Here is a 22,813-nt window from a genome sequence, read left to right as displayed (position 1 = left end):
GTGTCCCGGGTTCCACCCAGACCCCTCGATCGTCAGCTGCCACCAGTCTGCAGTGACAAGGGGTTTTCTCCTGCAGTTGTTGAGGGCCCTCCAGCTTTCAGGAGACACCGTGCCACACCCATCCTAAGCCCTGCAGGCAGTGAGAACTTTCCATTTCAGCTCCATAGTCCCTCTCAGAAGTATGTCCAGGCCTGCAGGTCAATGTCTGCAACTGTACTACTTAATCCCATTAAAAGAGATTCCTGGGTTGGTATTCACTTTAAGGAAGACGGAGAAAGCTCCTGCTGAATCTCCCCTCTCCCAAGTCAAGCTTCATTTCTACCATTAAGCACACAAGAAGTGGTTAGTCTCAGGAGTTTATTTACAGGGATGCTCAGTTATAGATAAAGCGCTTTCTAGTATCCACATGCCTTCCCTGGAGCTACTTGGTTTCAGGTTTCTTGTCTCCTGCTTCAAGCTTGAGACTCTCAGGGGGCTGGCGATAGGCAGGGAAAGCCTCCCATGGGCTGTTCAGGTCAAACTTGCGGAACTCCTGGGCCAACTCCACTGGCTCAGCCACCACCCGCTTCACCTCATCGTCATAGCGTAACTGCGGAAGAGAAAGACAGGCTTAAGCACTGAGGAAGACCTCGTTCAGAGCTACTGAGCCGCTAAGGAGCCTCCTTTTCCAAGGGCACAGGTGACTTCACCAACCGCATTACTTCTCTGTCCTTGAGTGCGATCCCAGCCTCTGTCAGCAAGTGTCCAACGCACATGATTACCGATCAAGTCACATCCCACCCTTAGTCCAAAATGGCCTGCTGTCACCCAGCCAGGCTCCCCTGCTCACCATGCTCACATAAACTCTGAGCTCCTTTTCCAGCACAAATGACTATGCTTACCCATTCATCCTTACAAAGAAATGGTGAGCATCAGCCCAAGATTAGGAAGCAAGTCAGTGGCTGAAAAGAGTGATCCTAAACTGGCAAGCACTCAAGTTCCGACCATGTGGCTTTTGGCATTATCACTCAAGATGCAAGGCAGTAAATTTGGGATTGCTTTTCTTGGTGGGAGAATCAGTTGGATAAGGTAAAGACAAACCGGTGGTGGAGTGAAGAGGCAGCCAGATAAGGGAGACAGTGAAAACAAGGAGAGGGAAGTAGCCCTAACCAGAAGCAGCTGGAGAAGCAAATGGGCCCATGCAGAACACTGAGAAAACAGGCATTTCTGGGTACGGAGGAGAACAGGTGGATGGCTACTATCTCAACATTTCTGAAAAGTTACTTTGCTACAAAATCACAAGTGTATGTATGCAATAGACCGTGTCCCTGCTCATGAACAACCTGTAGCACAAAGGTGGTAAAGCAAAGCACTGGAATTCTCCATAAGGCCTTTGTAGTCACATGTTAATTATCCTGCCTCTGAGCGTTCTCAAGGGCTAAATGTTTAGTGTCCTCCCTGTCAGCTGCCTTCTCAGAGGTCCAGGGCAGGGTAAAATGGTCCTTCGCTTTTAAATATTGTGAACAGACGAAGTGTGTCCTCAAGGTTGCCTTGGTCATTAAAATGATCATTATGATAATGGCTAAAGTCAACTGAGTAGTTACAGGACACCAGGCTATACACATACATCATTCAACTCACCATAAATCTTATTAGTTAAGTACTACTGTTCCCATTTTGAAGCTGAGAAAATTGTCATAGAGAAATTAAGTAACAGGCCCCAGACTACAGAAATGATGCTAGGATTTCAATCTAGAGCCTATGTTCTTAGGCCCACCACAATACACAGACCGTATTTCCTGCCATGCCCAGGATATCCCAGGTTCCCTGCCAGTCTCTCACTGAGGCTGCTGCCCCAGTTCCATGGTTCCTCCTACCTCAACGTAGCCAGACAGGGGAAAGTCTTTCCGGAAAGGATGTCCCTCAAAGCCATAGTCTGTCAGAATCCTTCTTAGGTCAGGGTGGTTAGCAAAGAAGACTCCAAACATGTCCCAGATCTAGAAAAAAAGGAGACCCTCAGGCAACTAGTCCATCATGACCAACAAAGGGTTGAGGAGGCACTGCACACAAGAGTTTCAGCCAATTCTGCAACTCTGGCCTAGAGACAGGATCTGCCATGTCCAGTAACTCACCTCCCTCTCATACCAGTTAGCGGCCTTGAACACAGAAACCGTGGACTCAATGGGTGTCAGCTCATCTGTATAGGTCTTCACACGGATCCGAGAGTTGAAGCGCAGAGAAAGCAGGTTGTAAACAATCTAGGGAGAGCAAAAGGAGTTGGAAGACCAAGATGGCCACAGGGTCTGGGGTGGGGGGGGGTAGTCCCTGAGTGAGAACACCAATAACAAGGATACAAGGTGGGTTAGGGTTCTACCTGGAAGGTGTCTACTGTCCTAAAGCTCAAAACCTCAAGATTCTCCTATATTTAGAACTACTTCTGAAAGCCTAAGCCACGCTATAGCTTAGCATGTCAGCATGCTTGTCGTTGCTCATGCTGTTCCCTCTGTCTGGGATGACTCTGGTCTCCCCTCTCCCAGCCCCAGTCCATACTGGGCTAATTCCTGGTCTCTTGGTCATCCGTGAAGGTTCAGCACAAACACTCACTCCTTCTTTCTTCAAAGCATCCCAGACAGAACTGAGTGCCCCTCCTGTATTCTCCTATCATCTAACATCCCATGCATTACACGTTATCATGGTCAGCTCTTTATGTGTCCTTCTCCCTCACCAGAGTTGGGGGGACTCCTTGAAGGCAGGTATTGGGTATTACTTCCCCTTTAATCTCAAGATCTGGCAAATAGATGATCAGTAAATATCAACAGCTAAATGTATTAAGAACATACCATGTGCTGGAAGTCTACTTGTACTATCTCATATCTACTTGTACTATCTCATTTCATCCTCACAACCACTCTATGAGGTAGGGACAATTTTATTCTTATTTTGAACATGTAAAGCTTAGGGGTGCCTTGGTAGCTTGATAGGTTAAGCATCTGACTCTGGCTTGGGTCATGATCTCAGGGTCCTGGGATCAGGCTCCCCACTCAGCAGGGAGTCTGCTTCTTCCTCTGTCCCTATCCTGTTTGTGCATGCGTGCTCTCTCTCAAAAAAATAAGTAACCTTAAAAAAGAAAGAAAGAAATCTTCAGCTTAGAAAAATTAAAATGTCTGAAGTTAAAAATGTAGCCTATTAGTGGCAGAGCTAGGACTCAAACTTGAGGTTTGCTTGATCTGTGGCCCTAGTTTAACTGCTGTGTTGTACTGTTTGACCTGAACTAAAACTAAGGAGGCCTGCGGCTCCCATTGGTAGCTATTACTCTAGGACTTGCAGTCCCTCTTCTTTACCCACCAAATCTTCTCAAATTTCCCAGCTGACCTCAAAACGGTTCTGCCGAGTGGGGATGTCCACTGCTGTCAAGTCAGCCAAGGACTTGAATTGTGCATTGGTGTGATCCCTGAGGAAAGTCAGCACTGGGATGACTCCATCAGGATGGATACAGATCTCTAACTCATTGAAGCAAGACACCTGCAGACATGGAAAGGGAGAAAAGAAGGAACAAAGAGCTATTGAAAGAGCAGCTAACTTCACCCGGAGTCTCCTGGTTTAGAACAGAGAAAGAACACCAAGTGGCATAGAAGAGACTGGTTACTTTGACAAGAGGCTGCCTACTCCTACATGCCCTGAAAACATGGTTCTTTCTTGACCCATGACCAAACAACCATTGTGAATATTACCTGAACTTGCTGGACATACTTGGGCAGAATTTCAGCCACATACTCTCCAAATGCTGACAGCTGCTTGTGGGCCACATCATCCCGTGGTCTGACAGTGGCTGGAAGGAGAAGGCATATTTAACAAAGGAAAGGAGAAGGTAGCAGCCACCCCTGCATTCAGTCTCAGGCTCACAAGCAGTGTTGTCTCCCAGCAGGGCTCCCTACAGAACCTTGAAGAAGGGGAAGGTGGAGAATTCCTCTTCCAGGGAAAACTTTGGAAAAATGTCACATCAGAATCTACAAAGACTCTTCTTATTACTGCAGTTGGGGTATTTGCCTCTTCTCAAAGCTATTCCCTGGTTCTTCCTTCAGAACGCCTGCATTTCTGCTAAAGCAGCATATTATCTCTCTTTTTTTTTTTTTTTAAGATTTTATTTATTATTTGACAGACAGAGATCACAAGTAGGCAGAGAGGCAGGCAGAGAGAGAGGGGGAAGCAGGGTCCCTGCTGAGCAGAGAGCCCGATGTGGGGCTTAATCCCAGGACCCAGAGACCATGACCCGAGCCGAAGGCAGATGCTTTAACCCACTGAGCCACCCAGGCGCCCCTTATCTCAACTCTCTTACCAGACCAGGAACTCTTTAAGGTGGGAACCGGGACTTTTGCTTCTTTGTATCTCCTTAGCACCTGGCTCACAGCAGGTTCTCAAGCTAAGAACTTCAGGGCTGAAGGGCCCTCAAAGATTATCCAGTGGAAAACTTTTTTGAGGGGGGTACCTAGGTGGTTCAGTTGGTTCACCCTGTTCTCTCCCTCTCCGCCTTACTCATGCTCTCTTTCGCTGTGTTGCAATTTCTCTCTCAAATAAATAAAATCTTAAAAAAACAACAACAAAACTTTTCCCCCCACTGATGAGGAAACTGAGGTCCAAAAGGAGGAAATGCCAGGTCTTCTGACTCTGCTTATGTTGATTGTAATATATCTCCATACACCCATTCATGCATCCCTCAGTCACTGAGTACCCACACATCATAGGGTGCACACACCATGGTTAAGTGCTCTCTGCTTTTGGCAGCAGGCAGGCCTGCTCTGCTACTCACTACCTCTGTGACTCTGGGCAAGTTACTTCTCCGAATTGTTTCCTAATCCACAGCAGGAGGATCACAATGTTATCTACCTCCTAAAACTGTTCTGAAGACTAAATAAAATGATTCGCTAAACCACTTAGCAAGCAGCATAACACACAAGTACTCAATGTGAGCTACTATCTTAACACGGCTCTAAGACCCGAACGTTGTTTCCTGCTCTCAAAGAGCTGACAGTTTAATCAGAGAGAAAAGGAATCACGGAAACGGACAAGGGGTAATCAGGGCCATAACAGGGAGACATAAGAACACAGGGAGAGCCCGAGTCTGCTCGCAGAATGAGACCCACTACAGTCAGGTCTCCACAAGCATAGATTTGACAGAGGACACAGGGAAGGGCATCCCAGGGCAAACACCTGACGAAAAGAATGAAGGGTCCCCCGCCTACAGTCCCGAGAAGGGCCCAGCCCGCACATACTCACGGCGCTTGTCGGCCGCGGTGCTTTCCCTCCTCACCGGCAGCAACAGCACCGAAGGTCGCCCGGCCCCTGCACCGGAAGATAAAAAGACACAAGCGCGAAGTGAGGCTTGATGGGCTCCCTTCGCTAATCGCGCCTCCGCTCCCCCCCCCTGGCCTCAGCCAGCTGTCCCCAGCTTACCCCTGGCCAGCGCCACGGACCCCATAAGGCCCCGCCACCAGCCCCTCGCCGCCGTCACCGCCGTCACCGCCGCCGCCATGTTTCCCGATGTAAGCAGGCAGCCAAGGCAAGACCTACAGGGCACGGAGCCCCAAGGGCACGGACCGGAAGCGGAAGTGTGCGTCCGATTTTCTTCCGGGCGGACGCGGGGCGGAAAGCAGAGGTTCCGGATTCCGGGCTTAGGAATGAAAGGAGGGAAGGCAGGTGAGAAACCGAGGCAGGCAGGTGGGGAAACCGTGAGGTGAACGTGATCTTAGTTTGGTGTGGCAGAGGCTGGAGAGAAAGCGAGGACCCTAAAGAACCCGACGGGTGAGAGGAGGGGAAGGGGCGGGAGTTCTGGGTTCCACATTCCACTCCCCTCCCCCGCTCCCGGAGCTAAGCTTTTGACGCGGGCGGGCGGGCGCCGGGAGGGGGTGTGGAGGGGAGTCGGGGGCGGTGGAGAGATGAACGGTTTCCCTAGCGACCGTTTCCTAGGCGACTCCAGGTGGCGCGGGGACACAGCTCAAGGCGGAGGGCCTACTAATGCCCCGGGCTAGGGAGGACTGAGCTTCGTCGCGTTCTGGGACGGAGTCTTGGGGAGTCTTTAGGGCGAGCAGGGAAGTGCAGGAGAGAAGCAGAAAAGAGAAAATGTGGCGCTTATCGATATCCCAGGGCAAGCCTCATTCTGGGAGGTCTGAACTCCATTCGCGGGGGAAGAGGGACCTTTGCCACAGGAAAGCGGGGGTCTGTTTGTCGGGTTCTGCTGCCCAGAACGTCACTAGTTTTGTGCCCAATAGTCATTTGGTTAGTAAGGCTTTTTGCCAGGCTTAAGAGCATAAGCTTCCGCCAGCGCCTGGCTTTCACATGTCGGCCTAAATTCCAAGGCTTTTGTTAGATCATGGAAAGGAATACTCTGTTTTCTTAGGGAAACACCAAGAATAGGAAATTTTACTGATTTCATTAGGGATGGAGTGCCAGTGCAGGAGAATGAACTCAGTTTTGGTTAGAGGAGAGGTGCTAAAATGTCATTAGGACTAAGGCCAATCTCCACCCACTTTGCTGTCTCTTTTACCTTCTCCCTCCCTGAACTGAGCAGTTGAATTCATAGACTGTGGATTCCCCATTACTCAGGGTGGTGTTGCTTTGCAGACAGCTGGCAGAGAGAGAAGTTGGCTACCATGGAATCACCAGAGGAGCCTGGAGCATCCATGGATGAAAACTACTTTGTGAACTACACTTTTAAAGATAGGTCACACTCCGGCCGTGTGGCTCAGGGCATCATGAAACTGTGTCTGGAGGAAGAGCTCTTTGCTGATGTCACCATCTCAGTGGAAGGCCGGGAGTTTCAGCTCCACCGACTGGTCCTCTCAGCTCAGAGCTGCTTTTTCCGGTCCATGTTCACTTCGAACCTGAAGGAGGCTCACAACCGAGTGATTGTACTGCAGGATGTCAGCGAATCGGTTTTCCAGCTCCTGGTGGATTATATCTACCACGGGACTGTGAAACTTCGAGCTGAGGAACTACAGGAAATTTATGAGGTGTCAGACATGTATCAGCTGACATCTCTCTTTGAGGAATGCTCTCGGTTTTTGGCCCGCACAGTGCAGGTGGGGAACTGCCTTCAGGTGATGTGGCTGGCAGATAGGCACAGTGATCCTGAGCTCTACACTGCTGCCAAACACTGTGCCAAGGCCCACCTAGCCCAGCTGCAGAGCACAGAGGAATTTCTCCACCTGCCCCACCACCTACTCACTGATATCATCTCGGGTAAGTTGAGGTAGAGGGGCACATCATACTCAACTAGTTGGGTATGATGTTTAGTGGAGATTCTAGTTAAGGAGAAAGGAATCTTCAGGCTTTCTGGTATTAATTGACATTATTATTCCTGATAGGAATTTAGATCCTTTAGAGACCAAGGTGAGATTTTAGCTGCTTCATAGGCAATCCTTTCCAGAGGAAGAACCCTGGAAAAGAAAAGCAGTACTTTGTGATGCACAATTAATCCTTGAACAGTGTGGGGATAAGGATTGCCACCTCCGCATGGTCAAAATCCATGTATAATTTTGACTCCCCTCAAACTTCACAAATCCCCACTATTGATCGGAGGCATTATCAGTAACATAAGAAATCAACATGCATTTTGTGTGTTGTATGTATTATGTACTGTGTTCTTAGAATAAAACTAGAAAAGAGGAAATGTTATTCGGAAAATCATAAGGAAGAGAAAATACATTTGCAATATTATACTGCATTTATTGGAAAAAAATCTGCATATAAGCCTACCCACACACTTCAAACCCGTGTTTTTTAAGGGTCAACTATATAGAAGTATTGAATCAAAAAAAAAAGAAGCAGTGCTTATCCCCAAAAGGTAGTGAGGAGCTGTTTTGTATATAAATGTTCTCATCTATCCTGCACTTTACCTGTACCTATGAGACTGATTAAGTAAATTGATGATGACTTAAGATATTTACATAACAGGGGCACCTGGGTGGCTCAGATGGTTGGGCCTCTGCCTTTGGCTCAGGTCATGATCCTAGGATCCTGGGATTGAGCCCCGCATCGGGCTCCCTGCCTGGCGGGAAGCCTGCCTTCCCTCTCCCACTCCTGCTTGTGTTCCTGCTCTCGCTGTCTGTCTTTCTTTCTGTCAGATAAATAAATAAAATCTTTAAAAAAGATGGGGGGGCGCCTGGGTGGCTCAGTGGGTTAAAGCATCTGCCTTCGGCTCAGGTCATGATCCCAGAGTCCTGGGATCGAGCCCCACATCGGGCTCTTTGCCCAGCAGGGAGCCTGCTTCCTTTGCTCTCTCTCTGCCTGCCTCTCTGCCTACTTGTGATCTCTGTCTGTCAAATAAATAAATAAAATCTTAAAAAAAAAAAAAATGGGGCTCCCGGGTAGCTCAGTCATTAAGTGTCTGCCTTCGGCCCAGGTCATGATTCTGGGGTCTTGGGATTGAGTCCCCCATCAGGCTCCCTACTCAGCGGGAAGCCTGCTTCTCTGTCTCCCACTCCCCCTGCTTGTGTTCCCTCTCTTGCTGTGTCTCTCTGTCAAATAAATAAACAAAATCTTAAAAAGAAAAAAAAAAGTTTTGAGGAAAAAAAAAAGATATCTACATAACAGACATTTTAAGTGGAGAGCCAACTTTAACAATCCTGACCCTGGGAGTGTCTGGGTGGGTTGATTGATGAGCTTTGTTCTCACGGATTCAGCTCAGGTCCTGGTCTTGGTGTTGTAAGATCAAGCCTCGTGTGGGGCTCTGCACTCAGCCAAGAGTCAGTCTGCTTGAGATCCTCTCTGCCTCTCCCTTTGTACCACCCCTCCCCCTGCGCTCTTGCATGCTCTCTCAAATCTTTTTTTAGAAGATTTTATTTATTTTAGAGAGCAAGTGCATATGTGAGGGTGCAAATGGGAAGGAGCAGAAGGGGAGGGAGAAGGAGAAAGAATCTGAAGCAGACTCTGCATTAAGCAGAGAGCCCCATGTGGGGCTCAGTCTCACAACCATGAGATCATGACCTGAACCAAAACCAAGAGTCAGATGCTTAACCAACTGAGCCCCCATGTGCCCAGTAAATAAATCTTTAAAAAACAAAAACAATCCTGACTGTGCAAGTGAAGTAAGCAATTTAGGTTTATTACTTATACACACACACACACACAGAGTGATAGTCCAACAAAGTGATTCACACTGGCTCTAAATTTCCCTTTTGGGTTATTGGATCGCCATTGACTGTGTCTTTCCTTGGACTCTCACAGATGGAGTTCCATGTTCCCAGAACCCAACAGAGGCAATAGAAGCCTGGATCAATTTCAATAAAGAAGAAAGAGAGGCCTTTGCAGAGTCACTCAGAACTAGCTTGAAGGTAAGGCAGATTTCTCTGTAGGGTTGGGACACCATAATATCTATGCATTCCAGCTATTAATCTGGCCTCTTTGATAGCTGGTGAATGAGTCATCTCTGGCTCAAAGTTAAGCACTGGGGAGGAGGATGTCTGCATGAGCCCAGAAACCACCAGCCTCTGAGCTCCACAAAGTTCCTTGAGAGAACTACTTTCACTATTGCATTATCCTAAGCACCTTTTTCTAAAGCACCCGTTCGGAATGAAAACAACAGATTCTCTGCCCCAGCATAAAATGTCTGAAAGAAAGTGACTGGAGGACATCAGGATGACGCGCAGTAACTTGAGGGTAGTCGGTTAGAGCAGGATTCACGTGTGTGGTCCAGAACCTTAAGGGTAGGTGTCTCAGCTGAGCCTTAGCCTAGAACTGATAGATGTCATCTATGATTTTAATTTTGCCAATAGGAGATCGGGGAGAATGTGCACATTTACCTGATCGGCAAAGAGTCATCTCGTACCCACTCGTTGGCTGTGTCCTTACACTGTGCAGAAGATGATTCCATCAGTGTAAGTGGCCAAAACAGCTTGTGCCACCAGATCACTGCAGCCTGTAAGCATGGTGGAGACTTATACGTGGTGGGAGGATCCATCCCACGGCGCATGTGGAAGTGCAACAATGCCACTGTGGACTGGGAGTGGTGTGCACCTCTGCCCCGGGACCGGCTCCAGCACACCCTGGTGTCTGTGCCTGGGAAAGATGCTATCTATTCACTGGGTGGCAAGACACTGCAGGATACCCTCTCCAATGCAGTTATCTATTACCGGGTAGGTGATAACGTCTGGACAGAGACGACCCAGCTAGAGGTGGCTGTGTCAGGGGCTGCTGGTGCCAACCTTAACGGGATCATCTACTTACTGGGCGGGGAGGAGAATGACCTGGACTTCTTTACCAAACCTTCCCGACTCATCCAGTGCTTTGACACAGAGACAGACAAATGCCATGTGAAGCCCTATGTTCTGCCCTTCGCAGGTCGCATGCACGCAGCTGTGCATAAGGATCTAGTGTTCATCGTGGCTGAAGGGGACTCCCTGGTTTGCTACAATCCCCTGCTAGACAGCTTTACCCGGCTTTGCCTTCCTGAGGCCTGGAGCTCTGCCCCATCCCTCTGGAAGATCGCCAGCTGTAACGGAAGCATCTATGTTTTTCGGGACCGATATAAAAAGGGGGATGCTAACACCTACAAGCTTGACCCTGCCACATCAGCTGTAACTGTCACCAGAGGCATTAAGGTGCTACTAACTAATTTGCAGTTTGTCTTGGCCTAAGGCTGGGGGGGGGGGAGCAGCTGACTTTTACCCTCCCGTTTTCCAGCACCTATCCATCCAAATTCAAAGCCCTTGGGGTCCTGATCAGAGTACTATGTTATTTTTTTGGCACATGTTAGAAAGGGCAGCACTTCAGTCTTTACTGAACCTATAGGGGTGTTTCATTTGGGGCTTTTTAGACTGCTGCTGCTCAGGTGGCTGCTCCAAGAGTAGGCCATCTGTTCTATCCTGTCCCTTGGTAATCCTGTGCCTCCCTGCAGATGGCTCCGAGCAAGCCATTTCTCAGACCATAGGCACAGCCCCTCTCGTTCCCTGATCAATGTCAAGTAGAAGCACCGCTGATCCCAGGACAAAAGGAAAGATGCCCCCATCTTCCTTTTTTCTATAACCTGTAAAGTGGCTAATTGGTAATTTTCCACAAAGAATTAAGTGTTAAGAGTTCTCCTTCAGGCTTTGGTTGGAAGAATGGTCTAAGCTGAAGGTGTCCTTCACCAGCAAGCACCAACTCTAGAATTCAGGACACTGCATCTCGTGTTTTCTCACCTCTCTCTCAGGAAATCAACACTTTGGGATTTTGTTTGTTTTTTGGGGGGGATTTTTTCTTTTTTTTCCCCAAGATTTAAAAAATTTATTTGACAGAGATAGAGAGGGAACATAAGCGGGGTAGGAGAGGGAGAAGCAGGCTTCCCGCTGAGCAGGGAGCTGGATGTGGGGCTTGATCCCAGGACCTGGAGATCATGATCCGAGCTGAAGGCAGACACTTAACGACTGAGCCACCCAGGCGCCCCTGGAGTTTTTCTTTTTTTCCTCAATATACATGCTATTTATTTTTTTTTTCTTAGACTGTATTGTTTCAGGGGTACAGGTCTGTGATTCATCAGTCTTACACAATACCCAGTTCTCACCACAACACATACCCTCCCCAGTGTCCATCACCCAGTCACCCCATTCCCCCCCACACACACCCTCCAGCAACCCTGCTTATTTCCTAAGATTAAGAGTCTTTTATGGTTTGTCTCCCTCTCCGGTGTCATCTTGTTTAATTTTTTCCTCTTTTCCCCTATGATCCTCTGCTTTGTTTCTTAAATTCTGCCTATCAGTGAGGTCATATAATTGTCTTTCTCTGATTGACTTATTTCGCTTGGCAGAATACCCTCAAGTTCCATCCATGTCTTTGCAAATGGCAAGGTTTCGGGGGTTTTTTGGTGGCTACGTAATATTCCACTATATGTGTATATGTGTGTGTGTGTATATATATATATATACACCATATTATCTTTATCCATTTATTTGTTGATGGACATCTGGGCTCCTTCCATAGTTTGGCTATTGTGGACATTAATGCTATAAACATTGGGGTGCAGGTGCCCCTTCAAATCACTACATTGGTATCTTTAGGATAAATACCCAGTGAATACTTTGGTTTTTTTGCTCTTGTTTTTGTTTTCAAGATTTCTTTTTATTTATTAGAGAGAGAGAGAGAGAGAGAGAGAGAGAACGAGTAGGGGAGGGGCAGAAGGAAAAGCAGACTCCCCACCAAGCAGGGAGCCCAGTGTAGGACTTGATCCCAGGACTTGGGATCATGACTTGTGCCGAAGACAGATGCTCAACCAACTGAGCCACCTGGGCGCCTAACACTTTGGTTTTATGTTTTATTTACTCCAAGGAGTAAGCCAGAAAGAAATAGTAGTATTTCTGATTAATAGCAGAAACTTTTTTCAAGTTTAAGTATATAAGGTCTTTACTCTTTTAAAAGCCCTAAGGTAAGCCAAGAGCTAGGAACTGTTCATACAAATAAAAGTTTTGGAAGGGATACGTGTGTGTGTTTTGAATTTTGAAGGAGTGACTTCCTAAGGTAAACAGATTATATACCCGCCACAGGTACAGGATTAGATCCTGTACTTCCTTTTCTACATACAGGATCACTGCTCCAAAAGGGGAAGAGAGCCCATGGGGCCAGTGAATTGGGGTCTGACAACTGAGTTGAGTATTTCTCCTTTCTTTTCCCAATGTTAAATGTTTCTGAGTCGTGCTAAATATCATTAGCCAGTGTTAGATACACAATAGATTTCTTTGACCCTATTTGAGAAAATAAGGACCCTCGTCCCATATCCCCATAACCAGTGAATTGAAGCCACACTAAATCTCTCTAGACACACAACAGTGTTACGTCAGGAAAGTGAAACAAGACAAAGGGAGCAAAATTATCCATTACTTAGCACACTTCTCCTACGTCAAGTCTGGGCTTAAGTCCCCTTGGTCCTGTTAAAATTATTTGAATCTGTAGCAAGCAGGGTTGTCTTGAGTTCTTTCTAATCTGTGTATTTCACGTCTGTGATGTATGACCAGTCTTATCCTTTGCTGCCCCTGCAGTAATCTCCTTGTGGAACTCTTTGAGAACTTCCAACTGGCCAGATCTGATGTGGATGTGTGACCGGATCTTGGTGATGGCTCTTACAGCCTCCTCTGGACTCCAGTTGTACACCTGAAGTACAGGATTGGGAAATCAGAGAAAGAAAGGAGCAGGTGTTAAGGTGTCCTTGACCTAATAACAGGTGCTAATGGACTCTCAGAATTTCATTATTTTAAAAACTTCATTTTGAGAGGGATTTAAAAAACATGTCCCAAATGTTATAAATGGGGGTGGGTATTATAACCCCCTCAGTCAACCAATCCCACAATACTTTGCAATAGGCTGAGGGAACAAGTCAGTCTTTCTACCTAATTCTTGCTCTGCCAAACCCTAGAAAAACAAGGCTGAACATGCAAAGCTGAGATCCTAATTCAAGCCTGCATGGGCCTATTAGATGTCCTCTGGGAGCTGGGCTGTTGGTTGTGAGTTTCCTGGAGAGAGTATATGGTAGATGTTTTTATCCAACTTGCCACCATGGCTAGGAAAACAGCACTCTTTAGCTTTAAGTAGGAGGGTTAGTTCTGTGTCGTCAGGTTTAGAACTCAATAAAACCGAGAAACTACAGATTTCAAGCCCAGCTGTGTCAATTCTCACTAAATCCAAACTATCCTCCTGAGCACCCATTTCCAGTAAATAGAGTCCTAATGATCAAAGCTTTAATACTGTTAAATCACATACTTTCCAGTCCACAGTAAAGCCAGGCCTGTTATCTCTACATTTTTTTCCTTAAACTATCCACATAACTTAGTAAAATGCTCTACAGGGGCCAGATAGGTAACGAAAATGAGTCAAGTTGGGAGTTGTGTAATAGGGAGTAAGGGACTACAGAGTATTTGCTTATAAATATTCTTAAAAGCCTCACAACTGCCGTTCATAAAGTAATAGAATTTCATTGGATCCTCTGTTTCTAAAAACTAATATCTGGAACTTTATTCTGAAATACTTTAAAAATCTTGAGTCCTACAGAGCTGTAAGTGACTAGCACTATTATCTATAGTACTAGATCTTCTGACATGCTATTTATTTATTTATTTATTTATTTTTAAGCTTTATTTATTTGACAGACAGAAATCACAAGTAGGCAGAGAGGCAGGCAGAGAGAGAGGAGGAAGCAGGCTCCCCACTGAGCAGAGAGCCTGATGCGGGGCTCGATCCCAGGACCCTGGGATCATGACGTGAGCCTAAGGCAGAGGTTTTAACCCACTGAGCCACCCAAGCGCCCCCTGACATGCTATTTATAAGAAGTGCTTTTATTTTAGCCTTTTTCTGGTGTTAACATCCTTTGCAACTTCATTTTTTGAGTACCTGTTGTAGGTAGGTCAATGCTTGACATACTTTCTCATTCAAGCTTCATGACACATTTAGTTTGAGGATCAGAGAGGGGAAGCCACTTTTGCCTAAGATCATGCAGCTGTTAGGTGGCAAAGCCAGAGATCAGCCTATCTGCAGGCTTTAGGTGCTTTCCACCTCCCAACAGTCTGAAACTGGGGACATGGCTCCTGCCACCAAGGCCTTCTAGTAGACCATGTTACTGAAGTTCTAGAAATACGCTGTAAATAGATTGGTCCAGAAAGACCTTTCCTACCTGAATCAGATATGCTGCCACCATAGTGGCACTCCTGGAGCGCCCAGCCTTACAATGCACGTAGACAGACTGGCCCCGCGCCTGGTACTTGAGAGCAAACTGGACTCCTTTCTGGAGGTTAGCCAAGGTTGGAACTCCAGTCATGTCTACTGTGCTAAGCCGCAGCTGCTCGACTCCTACGTTCCTCCATTCCTGGAACCAGGTCCGCCAGCATAAAAGAGAATGAAAAAAGCCCAACATGAGTGGTATGAATACAGGCTACCAAGAGACAACAAACAACAAGGAAGCTTAGGGTTTACTATAATGTGAATATACTGTTTACTATTTTCTAAACAAGGAACTTCTTACAGAGATGTCTTTAAAATGGCTGACCTGGGGCACCTAAGTGGCTCAGTTGGTTAAATATCTGCCTTTGGCTCAGGTCATGATCCCAGAGTCCTGGGATTGAGCCCCAGATTGGGCTTCCTGCTCTGTGGGAGCCTGCTTCTCCCTCTCCCTACCACTCCCCCTGCCTGTATTCTCTGTGTGTGTCAAATAAATAAATAAAATCTTTTAAAAAAGGCTGACCTGCATGGTTGGTCTTTCATCAAACAACAGCTATGCTACTGAGTTAGAATTATGTTCAAGATTTAAAATGTTCTTGGGGCGCCTGGGTGGCTCAGTCGTTAAGCATCTGCCTTCAGCTCAGGTCATGATCCCAGGATCCTGGGATCAAGCCCCACATCAGGATCCCTGCTCAGCGGGAAGCCTGCCTCTTTTTAAAAAAAGATTCAAGGGACGCCTGGGTGGCTCAGTTGGTTGGACAACTGCCTTTGGCTCAGGTCATGATCCCAGAGTCCTGGGATCGAGTCCCGCATCGGGCTCCCAGCTCCATGGGGAGTCTGCTTCTCCCTCTGACCTTCTCCTCGCTCATGCTCTCTCTCACTGTCTCTCTCTCAAATAAATAAATAAAATCTTTTTTTTTTTTTTTAAAGATTTTATTTATTTGACAGACAGGGATCACAAGTAAGCAGAGAGGCAGGCAGAGAGAGAGAGGGAGAAGCAGGCTCCTTGTCGAGCAGAGAGCCCGATGCGGGGCTCGATCCCAGGACCCTGAGATCATGACCTGAGCCGAAGGCAGAGGCTTAACCCACTGAGCCACCCAGGCGCCCCTAAATAAAATCTTTAAAAAAAATAAAATAAATAAAAATTTAAAAAATAAAAAAAGATTTAAAATGTTCTTAAAGTACCCTTTGGGTATCTGAATCTTTAGCTGCATAATATTAGCTGTATAAAATTCATTCCAAAAGTTGTATAACTGTTTTTGCATAATTGTGGCACCCGTGCAGTGACCGAACTGCAGGGTTGGACTACTATATTTTGCAAGAGCTTTTTATTTCTCTATAAGTCTCTCCTTTGCCACATTTTTTTGAGAGAGTACATGCTAGAAAGTAGAGTTACCATTTTAAAATTCAAACACCACACCTACCTTTGTTAGTACATTATCATTTCAGAAAAAAATAAGCAATAGATGAAATAAGGCCTCTGGCGTATCAAGCAATTTTTTTTCCTTAAGACTCCAGATAAGGTGGTACCTGGCTGACCTTGCAACTTTTGATCTGGTTCTAAGTTCAAGTCCCACCTTGGGCTTAGATTACTTAAAAAGTAAAATCTTAGGGGGGAAAAAAAAGACCCTAAATAGGCTCCAGCGAATCTGTTAAGCTGTTTAGTTGGAACCAAAGACTTTATGACTGAGTGAAGGTCAATATTTTATACTGCTCATGAAATTAACAAAAAACAGCAGGTTTGCAGCATGGGGTTTGCGTCAATTATGCCAGAAATACCTAGGGAATTTGCTAAATACTCAATTCCTGGACCCCACCCTAAAGTTCCTAAGTCAGAATTTCTAGGGGGTTGTACCTAGAAATCTGCCATTTTAACAAGACTGCTCGATAATATTTATGCTTATTAAAATGTGAGAACCACTGCCATGGAGATTTCTCTAGGCTAGTTAGGTAATATAGCTGCATCAACAGGTGTCAATGTCTCAGACCCAAAGACTTTTTGTGACTCTTACACCACAGGACTGATCACACGAAGGAACATTTAACATTTTGGCTAATAATTCCTGAGGCCTTGTAGCAAAGTACTCTGGGCAGTCCAAGGAACTGTTACCCATTTCTTAAAAATGTATGTCATCACTAATGAATAGATTTTAAACTTTTTTTTAATTTTTTTTTATTTTATTTATTTATTTTTTTTTTTTAAAGATTTTATTTATTTATTTGACAGAGAGAGAGATGACAAGCAGGCAGAGAGGCAGGCAGAGAGAGAGGAGGAAGCAGGCTCCCTGGGGAGCAGAGAGCCCGATGCGGGGCTCGATCCCAGGACTCTGAGATCATGACCTGAGCCAAAGGCAGCGGCTTAACCACTGAGCCACCCAGGCGCCCCTAAACTTTTTTTTTTAGATTATATTTATTTATTTAGTTGACAGAGAGATTACAAGTAGGCAGAGAGGCAGGCAGAGAGAGGGGAAGCAGGCTCCCTGCTGAGCAGAGAGCCCCATGCAGGGCTGGATCCCAGGACCCTGAGATCATGACCTGAGCTGAAAAGGAGAGGCTTAACCCACTGAGCTACCCAGGCATCCCATTAATGAATATATTTTAAATATGAGTCCATTTCTAAGGTTACAAAAAAAAAACCAAAAACCTATGGGTTGAAATAATAGCATCTTCATCAGGTTGAATCAGTAAACAAGAAAGATGACTGTGTAGTGCTAATAGATGTCAACATGATAAAGATAGGGCAACATCATTTTTTATTTATTTGATGTGGGGAGGGGAGGGAGAGAGACAATCTTAAGCAGGCTTCACACCCAAAAGGGAGCCAGACCTAAGAACTAAGACCATGACCTGAGCCAAAATCAAGAGTCCCACGCTTAACCGAGTGAGCCACCCAGGCATCGCAGGGCAACGTCTTTATATAAAGAGATAGTGCGAAGTCTAATAACCATTGTGGAGAGTTCCACAAACAGGCATTGAAACTTAATGAAAATTATGTTTTAGGTCTGAACTCTGTTATGACAATACTTTGGAGTTCCACTTTATCGTTAACATATGAATAAAAATTCCCTCAAATTAATGCCAAATGAAGCCTACGCAATTTTTCAGGGGGTGGTTTTATGAAAAATTACTCTTGGGGACTGGGTGGGGGTGGCTTTTCTTCTTAGAGTTTATAGGGTCTTAATCTTGAATGCCTAAGGCAATGCTTGATGTTGTGCTCAGTAAGTGCTGAATGAATGAAATCAAGCCTTAGAAAAATTGCCTTTCGATTTGGTTACTGACTCGAGTTACGGAAATTAAGAATATATTTGTGCACAACGGAGTAGGCAGACTTTGTCAATGCTACTTTTAAATGCCTTTCACGTCGGTTTCTCTTTCATAATTAGTTTCTACCTCCAGCGAAGCCATTTAAGTTTAGAGGGCGGACCCTCCTCCAGAAGAGGCGGAAAAAGCCTGGGGGCACGTGTCTCGGGGACACGTGTCTCTGGGGCACGGTCACCTGCAGCTCGCTCTCCACCAACTTCGCTCACCCCGCTCCCCCAGGGTGGCGGGCGGGGCAGGCGGGCGCCCCTGCCCTTGCCCTTGCCCCTGCCCCCTGGCGCACTGCCACCCCCTCACCTTTGAGGAGTTACACAGGAACCGCGTCTCATACTCCTCGTTCATGGTGATGACCCCGCGCACGTTCTCGTCCTGTACCAGCTGCCGAGGCAAAGAGGGGGGCTCAGACAGGGCCGCTGAGGAGCGGGCGGCGCTCGCCGGCTCCCAGTCCCGCCGCGGCCCGGCCTCCCGGCCCGGATCCCCCGCCGCGGCTCACCCGGCGCGTCATGCTCCGCAGGGGCAGCGCCCCCAGCAGCACCGTGGGGTCAATGCGGTGGTACCACTCGCGGTGCGCCCGGCCCGGCACTTTCCCACGGAACACGGTGTACAACAGCGTCGGGTAGAAGAGCACCCGGGCCAGGCCGGCCTCCAGCAGCGCGCCGGCCGCCATCCCGTCCCAGCCGGCCTGGCGCAGCCGCAACCTGCCCACGCCTAGGCTCGAGGTCGGCGGCCACGAGAGGAGCCCTGAGGGCGACGGGGACGGGGGCGGCGAGTCGTCTACCGCCTCCCGCGAAGTCGACGCGGTCGGCGTGGGTCTCTCGGGCGCCGAGACTCGGGGCCCGGCCTCCTTGCGCTCGGCGGGAGAGCCGAGGCCCCCCCCGCCTGCCTCCATGGCTCGGGAGGAGGAGCCGCCGGCCTGTGGGAGGGACCAGGGATTCCTGGGCGCGAGGCCTGCGACTCTACCACGTGTGAAACAGGGTCCCCTGCCCGTGGCCGGCGGCCTCCCTCCCGAGGGAAGGGACTTGGGACCCCAGGTGAGGGGGCGTTCTGACCCCGCAGGGGAACCGGCCCCGGGCCGAGGAAGAGCGGGCGCTGGGCAGAGGGAGGGGGCTGCGACCCCACCAAAAGAAAGAGCAGCCCAGGAAGAGACTCTGCGGTCGGGGCAGCACGGAAGGGCAGAGTTGTGGAAGGGACTTTAAGCTTTTAGCCCGGGCGGGGGTGGGGCCTCGTATCTCGGGGGTGGGGGCTCCTATCTCGGCGGAGAGGGTTGGAGGGGTACCTGCGCTGATACGGCCCTCCTCCCACCCTCCCATCGCCGGAACTCCTGGCTCCGTCCTCCTGCCCAAACCCCAGAGAGAGAGAGAGAGAGTGTGTAGAAAAAAATACATAAATATAATATCTAACAATTATGAAAATATATTGAAGTATTGTGATAAGCTTAAATGTAAAAGCCACACCCTACAGAGAGGTAAGAGAAATGGTTGTGATGCCGCTTATTTACGTTTAAGTGGAAAATGGTTCTGGTGCTATTTTAAAAAGGTTTCTTTTCTTCTTGTAGAAGTAATACATACCTGGTTTGCCCAAATGGCCTAGTGGGTGGAGCATGCAACTCTTGATCTTTTGGGGTTGTGAGTTCAAGCTCCACATGGGGGTTAGAGTTTACTTAAGAAAAAAGTCATACGTACTCATAGCAATTGGAAAATACAGCAAAGTAGAATTTAATTATCCATAATCTTACCACCTCAGATGCATGTTTTTTCCTCTAATTTCCTATGTGTACCACTAGAAAACTTTTGTAACAGCTTTGTTGAGATATAACTTACCCAGTCGTCCTATACCATCATTTATTTACCCATTCTTCTGTGATGGAAATTTACGTTGGTTTTTTTTTTAACTGATTAAGTGGTTTCAGCTTTTTTTTTTTTTTTTAAACAAGGAGTTCAGTAGCTTTTGTGGTTTTTTGTTTTTTAAAACAAGGAATTGCGGACTCCTGGGTGGCTCTGTCAGTTAAGTGTCTGCCCTCTGCCCAGGTCAGGATCCCAGAGTCCTAAAATTGAGACCCGTGTTGGTCTCCCTGCTCAGTGGGGAGCCTGCTTCTCCCTGTCCCATTCCCTCTCCCTCTGCCTCTCTCTCATGAATAAATAAATAATCTAAACAAAGAAATAAAAAAACCAAGGAGTTGGGGTGCCTGAGTGGCTCAGTCGGTTGAGCATCTGCCTTTGGCTCTGGTCATATCTGAGGGTCCTGGGATCAGGACCACATCAGGCTCGCTGCTCAGCGGGGAGTCTGCTTCTCCCTCTCCTACCTCCTCCCTCGCGTGCTGTCTCTTTCTCTTAAAAAATAAATAAAACCTTTTTTTAGATTTTATTTATTTGACAGAGAGAGACACAGCAAGAGAAAGAACTACAATCAGGAGGAGTGGGAGAGGGAGAAGCAGGCGAAGGAGAAGCGCCACCTAGGCGCCCCAATAGATAAAATATTTTTTAAAAATTAAAAAATTAAAAATTTTTAAAAATAAAAAAAATAAAAAATAAAAAATAAAAAATAAACAAGGAGTTTAGTGTGTTTTTTTAATTTCAGCTTTTATGCAGATATTTTTTTTTTTAAAGATTATTTATTTATTTATTTGACAGAGAGAGATTACAAGTAGGCAGAGAGGCAGGCAGAGAGAGAGAGGAGGAAGCAGGCTCCCTACTGAGCAGAGAGCCCGATGCGGGACTCGATCCCAGGACCCTGAGATCATGACCTGAGCCGAAGGCAGTGGCCTAACCCACTGAGCCACCCAGGTGCCCCGATGCAGATATTTTATTGTCACTCCCTCTACCCTGGTTTTGCTTTGTAGTTTCTCATTATAATAGTAACATGTTTATTAAAAAATGCAAACACTTCAAAATGATATATAAAAAGTAAGGGTTTCCAGTAGTGGAGATAATTGTTTCAGTTAGACGTATGTTCCCCCAGGGATTTTGGTTTTCTTTTTAGAGACACACTGTCCACCAAAATTCTTTATCCACTTCTCTTACAATATCTGAGCTGTCATATGCTCAGTGTCCCTTGCAGTAAGAAGGGATACAGGACTCAGTCGCCTCCGATGGAATGTGAGAGGAAGTGATGTGTGCGCCAGCATCAAGACGAACAGGCCCAATCCATAACTCAAGTCTCCTTCACACTCTTTTTCTCCTCTTGGGGACTGGAGTGGTGAGGAGGGCGGCTGGAATCATCTCAGCAGGAATGAGTTCTATGTGGCAGAGTTCTGATTAATCTGAGTTACTAAGGGTCCCTGGGTCAGTTAAGCATCTGCCTTCAGCTTGGGTCATGATCCAGGGGTCCTGGGATGGAGCCCTGGGTAGGGCTCTCTGCTCAGCAGGGAGTCTGCTTCTCCCTCTCCCTTTGCCCCTTCTCTCACCCCCCAGTTGTGCTCTCTCTTTCTCTCATTCTCTCTAAAATAAATAAATAAAATCCTTTTTTAAAATAGTAAATTAATTTGGGGTGCCTGGTTGGCTCAGTCATCAAGCGTCTGCCTTTGGCTCAGGTCATGATCTCAGGGTCCTGAGATCCAGCCCTGCATCAGTCTTTCTGCTCAGTGGGAAGCCTGTATCTGCCTCTCCCAATACCCTGCTTGTGTTCCCTCTCTTGCTGTGTCTTTCCTGCCAAATAAACAAAATCTTTTTTAAAAAAATTAATTAAAAAAAACCAAAAAACTCCCCATACCACCCTTCCTCCAGCCTCTGGTAACCACTACTTTTTTCCCCTTTGTCCCTCTCTCTCCCTCTATGTCTCTCTCTCTTTCTTTTTTTTTTACATTTTTTAATCTCATTTATAATCTCTTTTTTCTTTCTTTCTTTACTTAATTATAATATACATACAGTGTTGTATTAGTTACAGATGTACAATATAATGGTTAACTCTTTGGGGTGCCTGGGTGGCACAGTCACTTAAGTGTCTGCCTTCGGCTCAGATCATGATCCCAGGGTCCTGGGACCAGGCCCCACATTGGGCTCCCAGCTCAGTGGGGAGACTGCTTCTCCCTCTGCCTGCTGCCCCTCCTGTTTTTGTTCTGTCTTTGACAAATAAATAAAAATCTTTAAAAGAAATAAACAACTCTTTTTTATGATTCAACAAATATTTTTTTAAGATGTTATTTATTTATTTGACAGAAATCACAAGTAGGCAGAGAGGAGGAAGCAGGCTCCCTGCTGAGCAGAGAGCCCAGTGCGATGTGGGGCTTGATCCCAGGACCCTGGGATTATGACCCGAGCCGAAGGCAGAGGCTTTAACCCACTGAGCCACCCAGGTGCCCCCCAAAAATTTTTTTAAAAGATTTTATTCTTGGGGCACCTGGTTGGCTCAGTGGGTTAGAGCCTCTGCCTTCAGCTCAGGGCATGATCCCAGGGTCCTGGGATTGAGCCCCACATCGGGCTCTCTGCTAGGCAGGGAGCCTGCTTCCCTTCCTCTCTCTCTGCCTCTCTCTCTGCCTCCTTGTGATCTCTCTCTCTCTCTGTCAAATAAATAAATAAAATCTTAAAAAAAAAAAAGATTTTATTCTTAAGTAATCTCTAGAGCTGATATGGGGCTGAAGCTCACAACCCTGACATGTAGAGTCTTTTTTTTTTTAATATTTTATTTATTTGACAGATCACAAGTAGAGAGGCAGGCAGAGAGAGAGGGGGAAACAGGCTCCCCGTTGAGCTGAGAGCCAGATGTGGGGCTCGATCCCAGTCCTGAGATCATGACCTGAGCCAAAGGCAGAGGCTTAACCCACTGAGCCAACCAGGTGGCCCTGACGTGAAGAGTCTTCTGTTCTACTGGCTGAGCCAGCCAGGCACCAGGCCCCTCTCATCGTCAC

General features: G+C 46.9%; 3 protein-coding genes across 5 annotated transcripts; 1 reads left to right on the top strand and 2 right to left on the bottom strand.

The window, feature by feature from the left end:
* Positions 1-340: 340 nt before the first annotated feature.
* Positions 341-5,539, bottom strand: NDUFS3 (NADH:ubiquinone oxidoreductase core subunit S3). Its single transcript, XM_044259299.1, has 7 exons — positions 5,431-5,539; positions 5,254-5,319; positions 3,711-3,808; positions 3,352-3,501; positions 2,112-2,237; positions 1,857-1,976; positions 341-589 (listed from the first exon to the last, which is right to left on the bottom strand). Exons 1-7 carry the CDS (start codon positions 5,507-5,509, stop codon positions 422-424), a joined length of 807 nt encoding a protein of 268 aa, XP_044115234.1. The 5' UTR covers positions 5,510-5,539; the 3' UTR covers positions 341-421.
* A 68-nt stretch (positions 5,540-5,607) lies between these two features.
* On the top strand, positions 5,608-11,252 carry KBTBD4 (kelch repeat and BTB domain containing 4). 3 transcript variants are annotated; one of them, XM_044259286.1, is made up of 4 exons: positions 5,608-5,673; positions 6,598-7,215; positions 9,202-9,308; positions 9,750-11,252. In XM_044259286.1, the coding sequence occupies exons 1-4, from the start codon at positions 5,655-5,657 to the stop codon at positions 10,608-10,610; spliced, it is 1,605 nt and encodes a 534-aa protein (XP_044115221.1). In that variant the 5' UTR covers positions 5,608-5,654; the 3' UTR covers positions 10,611-11,252. The 3 variants fall into 3 exon arrangements, with proteins under 3 accessions (XP_044115221.1, XP_044115222.1, XP_044115223.1); XM_044259287.1 differs by having other exon boundaries at positions 5,646-5,778; XM_044259288.1 differs by lacking the exon at positions 5,608-5,673 and adding an exon at positions 5,747-5,778 and having other exon boundaries at positions 6,580-7,215.
* Positions 11,253-12,195: 943 nt separating this feature from the next.
* Positions 12,196-19,003, bottom strand: PTPMT1 (protein tyrosine phosphatase mitochondrial 1). Its single transcript, XM_044259298.1, has 4 exons — positions 18,464-19,003; positions 18,268-18,348; positions 14,609-14,800; positions 12,196-13,095 (listed from the first exon to the last, which is right to left on the bottom strand). Exons 1-4 carry the CDS (start codon positions 18,857-18,859, stop codon positions 12,937-12,939), a joined length of 828 nt encoding a protein of 275 aa, XP_044115233.1. The 5' UTR covers positions 18,860-19,003; the 3' UTR covers positions 12,196-12,936.
* Positions 19,004-22,813: the final 3,810 nt, after the last annotated feature.

This window comes from Neovison vison, chromosome 7, assembly GCF_020171115.1.
Source record: "Neovison vison isolate M4711 chromosome 7, ASM_NN_V1, whole genome shotgun sequence".
NCBI classification, from domain to species: domain Eukaryota; kingdom Metazoa; phylum Chordata; class Mammalia; order Carnivora; family Mustelidae; genus Neogale; species Neogale vison.
The sequence above is the reverse complement of the archived record's forward strand: the minus strand, read 5'-3'. Positions and strand labels throughout refer to the sequence as shown.

What these genes read in the sequence shown, in the direction of transcription:
- PTPMT1 (XM_044259298.1), bottom strand. Translation starts at nt 18,859, where the DNA reads ATGGAGGCAGGCGGGGGGGGCCTCGGCTCTCCCGCCGAGCGCAAGGAG. An exon ending in TGCGGAGCATGACGCGCCGG is followed by an intron (nt 18,349 to 18,463) that starts GTGAGCCGCGGC and finishes TTGCCTCGGCAG; the next exon opens with CTGGTACAGGACGAGAACGT. An exon ending in TCCTGTGTAACTCCTCAAAG is followed by an intron (nt 14,801 to 18,267) that starts GTGAGGGGGTGG and finishes ACCTGGTTCCAG; the next exon opens with GAATGGAGGAACGTAGGAGT.
- NDUFS3 (XM_044259299.1), bottom strand. Translation starts at nt 5,509, where the DNA reads ATGGCGGCGGCGGTGACGGCGGTGACGGCGGCGAGGGGCTGGTGGCGG. An exon ending in CACCGCGGCCGACAAGCGCC is followed by an intron (nt 3,809 to 5,253) that starts GTGAGTATGTGC and finishes TTCTCCTTCCAG; the next exon opens with CCACTGTCAGACCACGGGAT. An exon ending in CTAACTGGTATGAGAGGGAG is followed by an intron (nt 1,977 to 2,111) that starts GTGAGTTACTGG and finishes CTTTTTTTCTAG; the next exon opens with ATCTGGGACATGTTTGGAGT.
- KBTBD4 (XM_044259286.1), top strand. An exon ending in ACTCACTGATATCATCTCGG is followed by an intron (nt 7,216 to 9,201) that starts GTAAGTTGAGGT and finishes GGACTCTCACAG; the next exon opens with ATGGAGTTCCATGTTCCCAG. An exon ending in CACTCAGAACTAGCTTGAAG is followed by an intron (nt 9,309 to 9,749) that starts GTAAGGCAGATT and finishes TTTTGCCAATAG; the next exon opens with GAGATCGGGGAGAATGTGCA.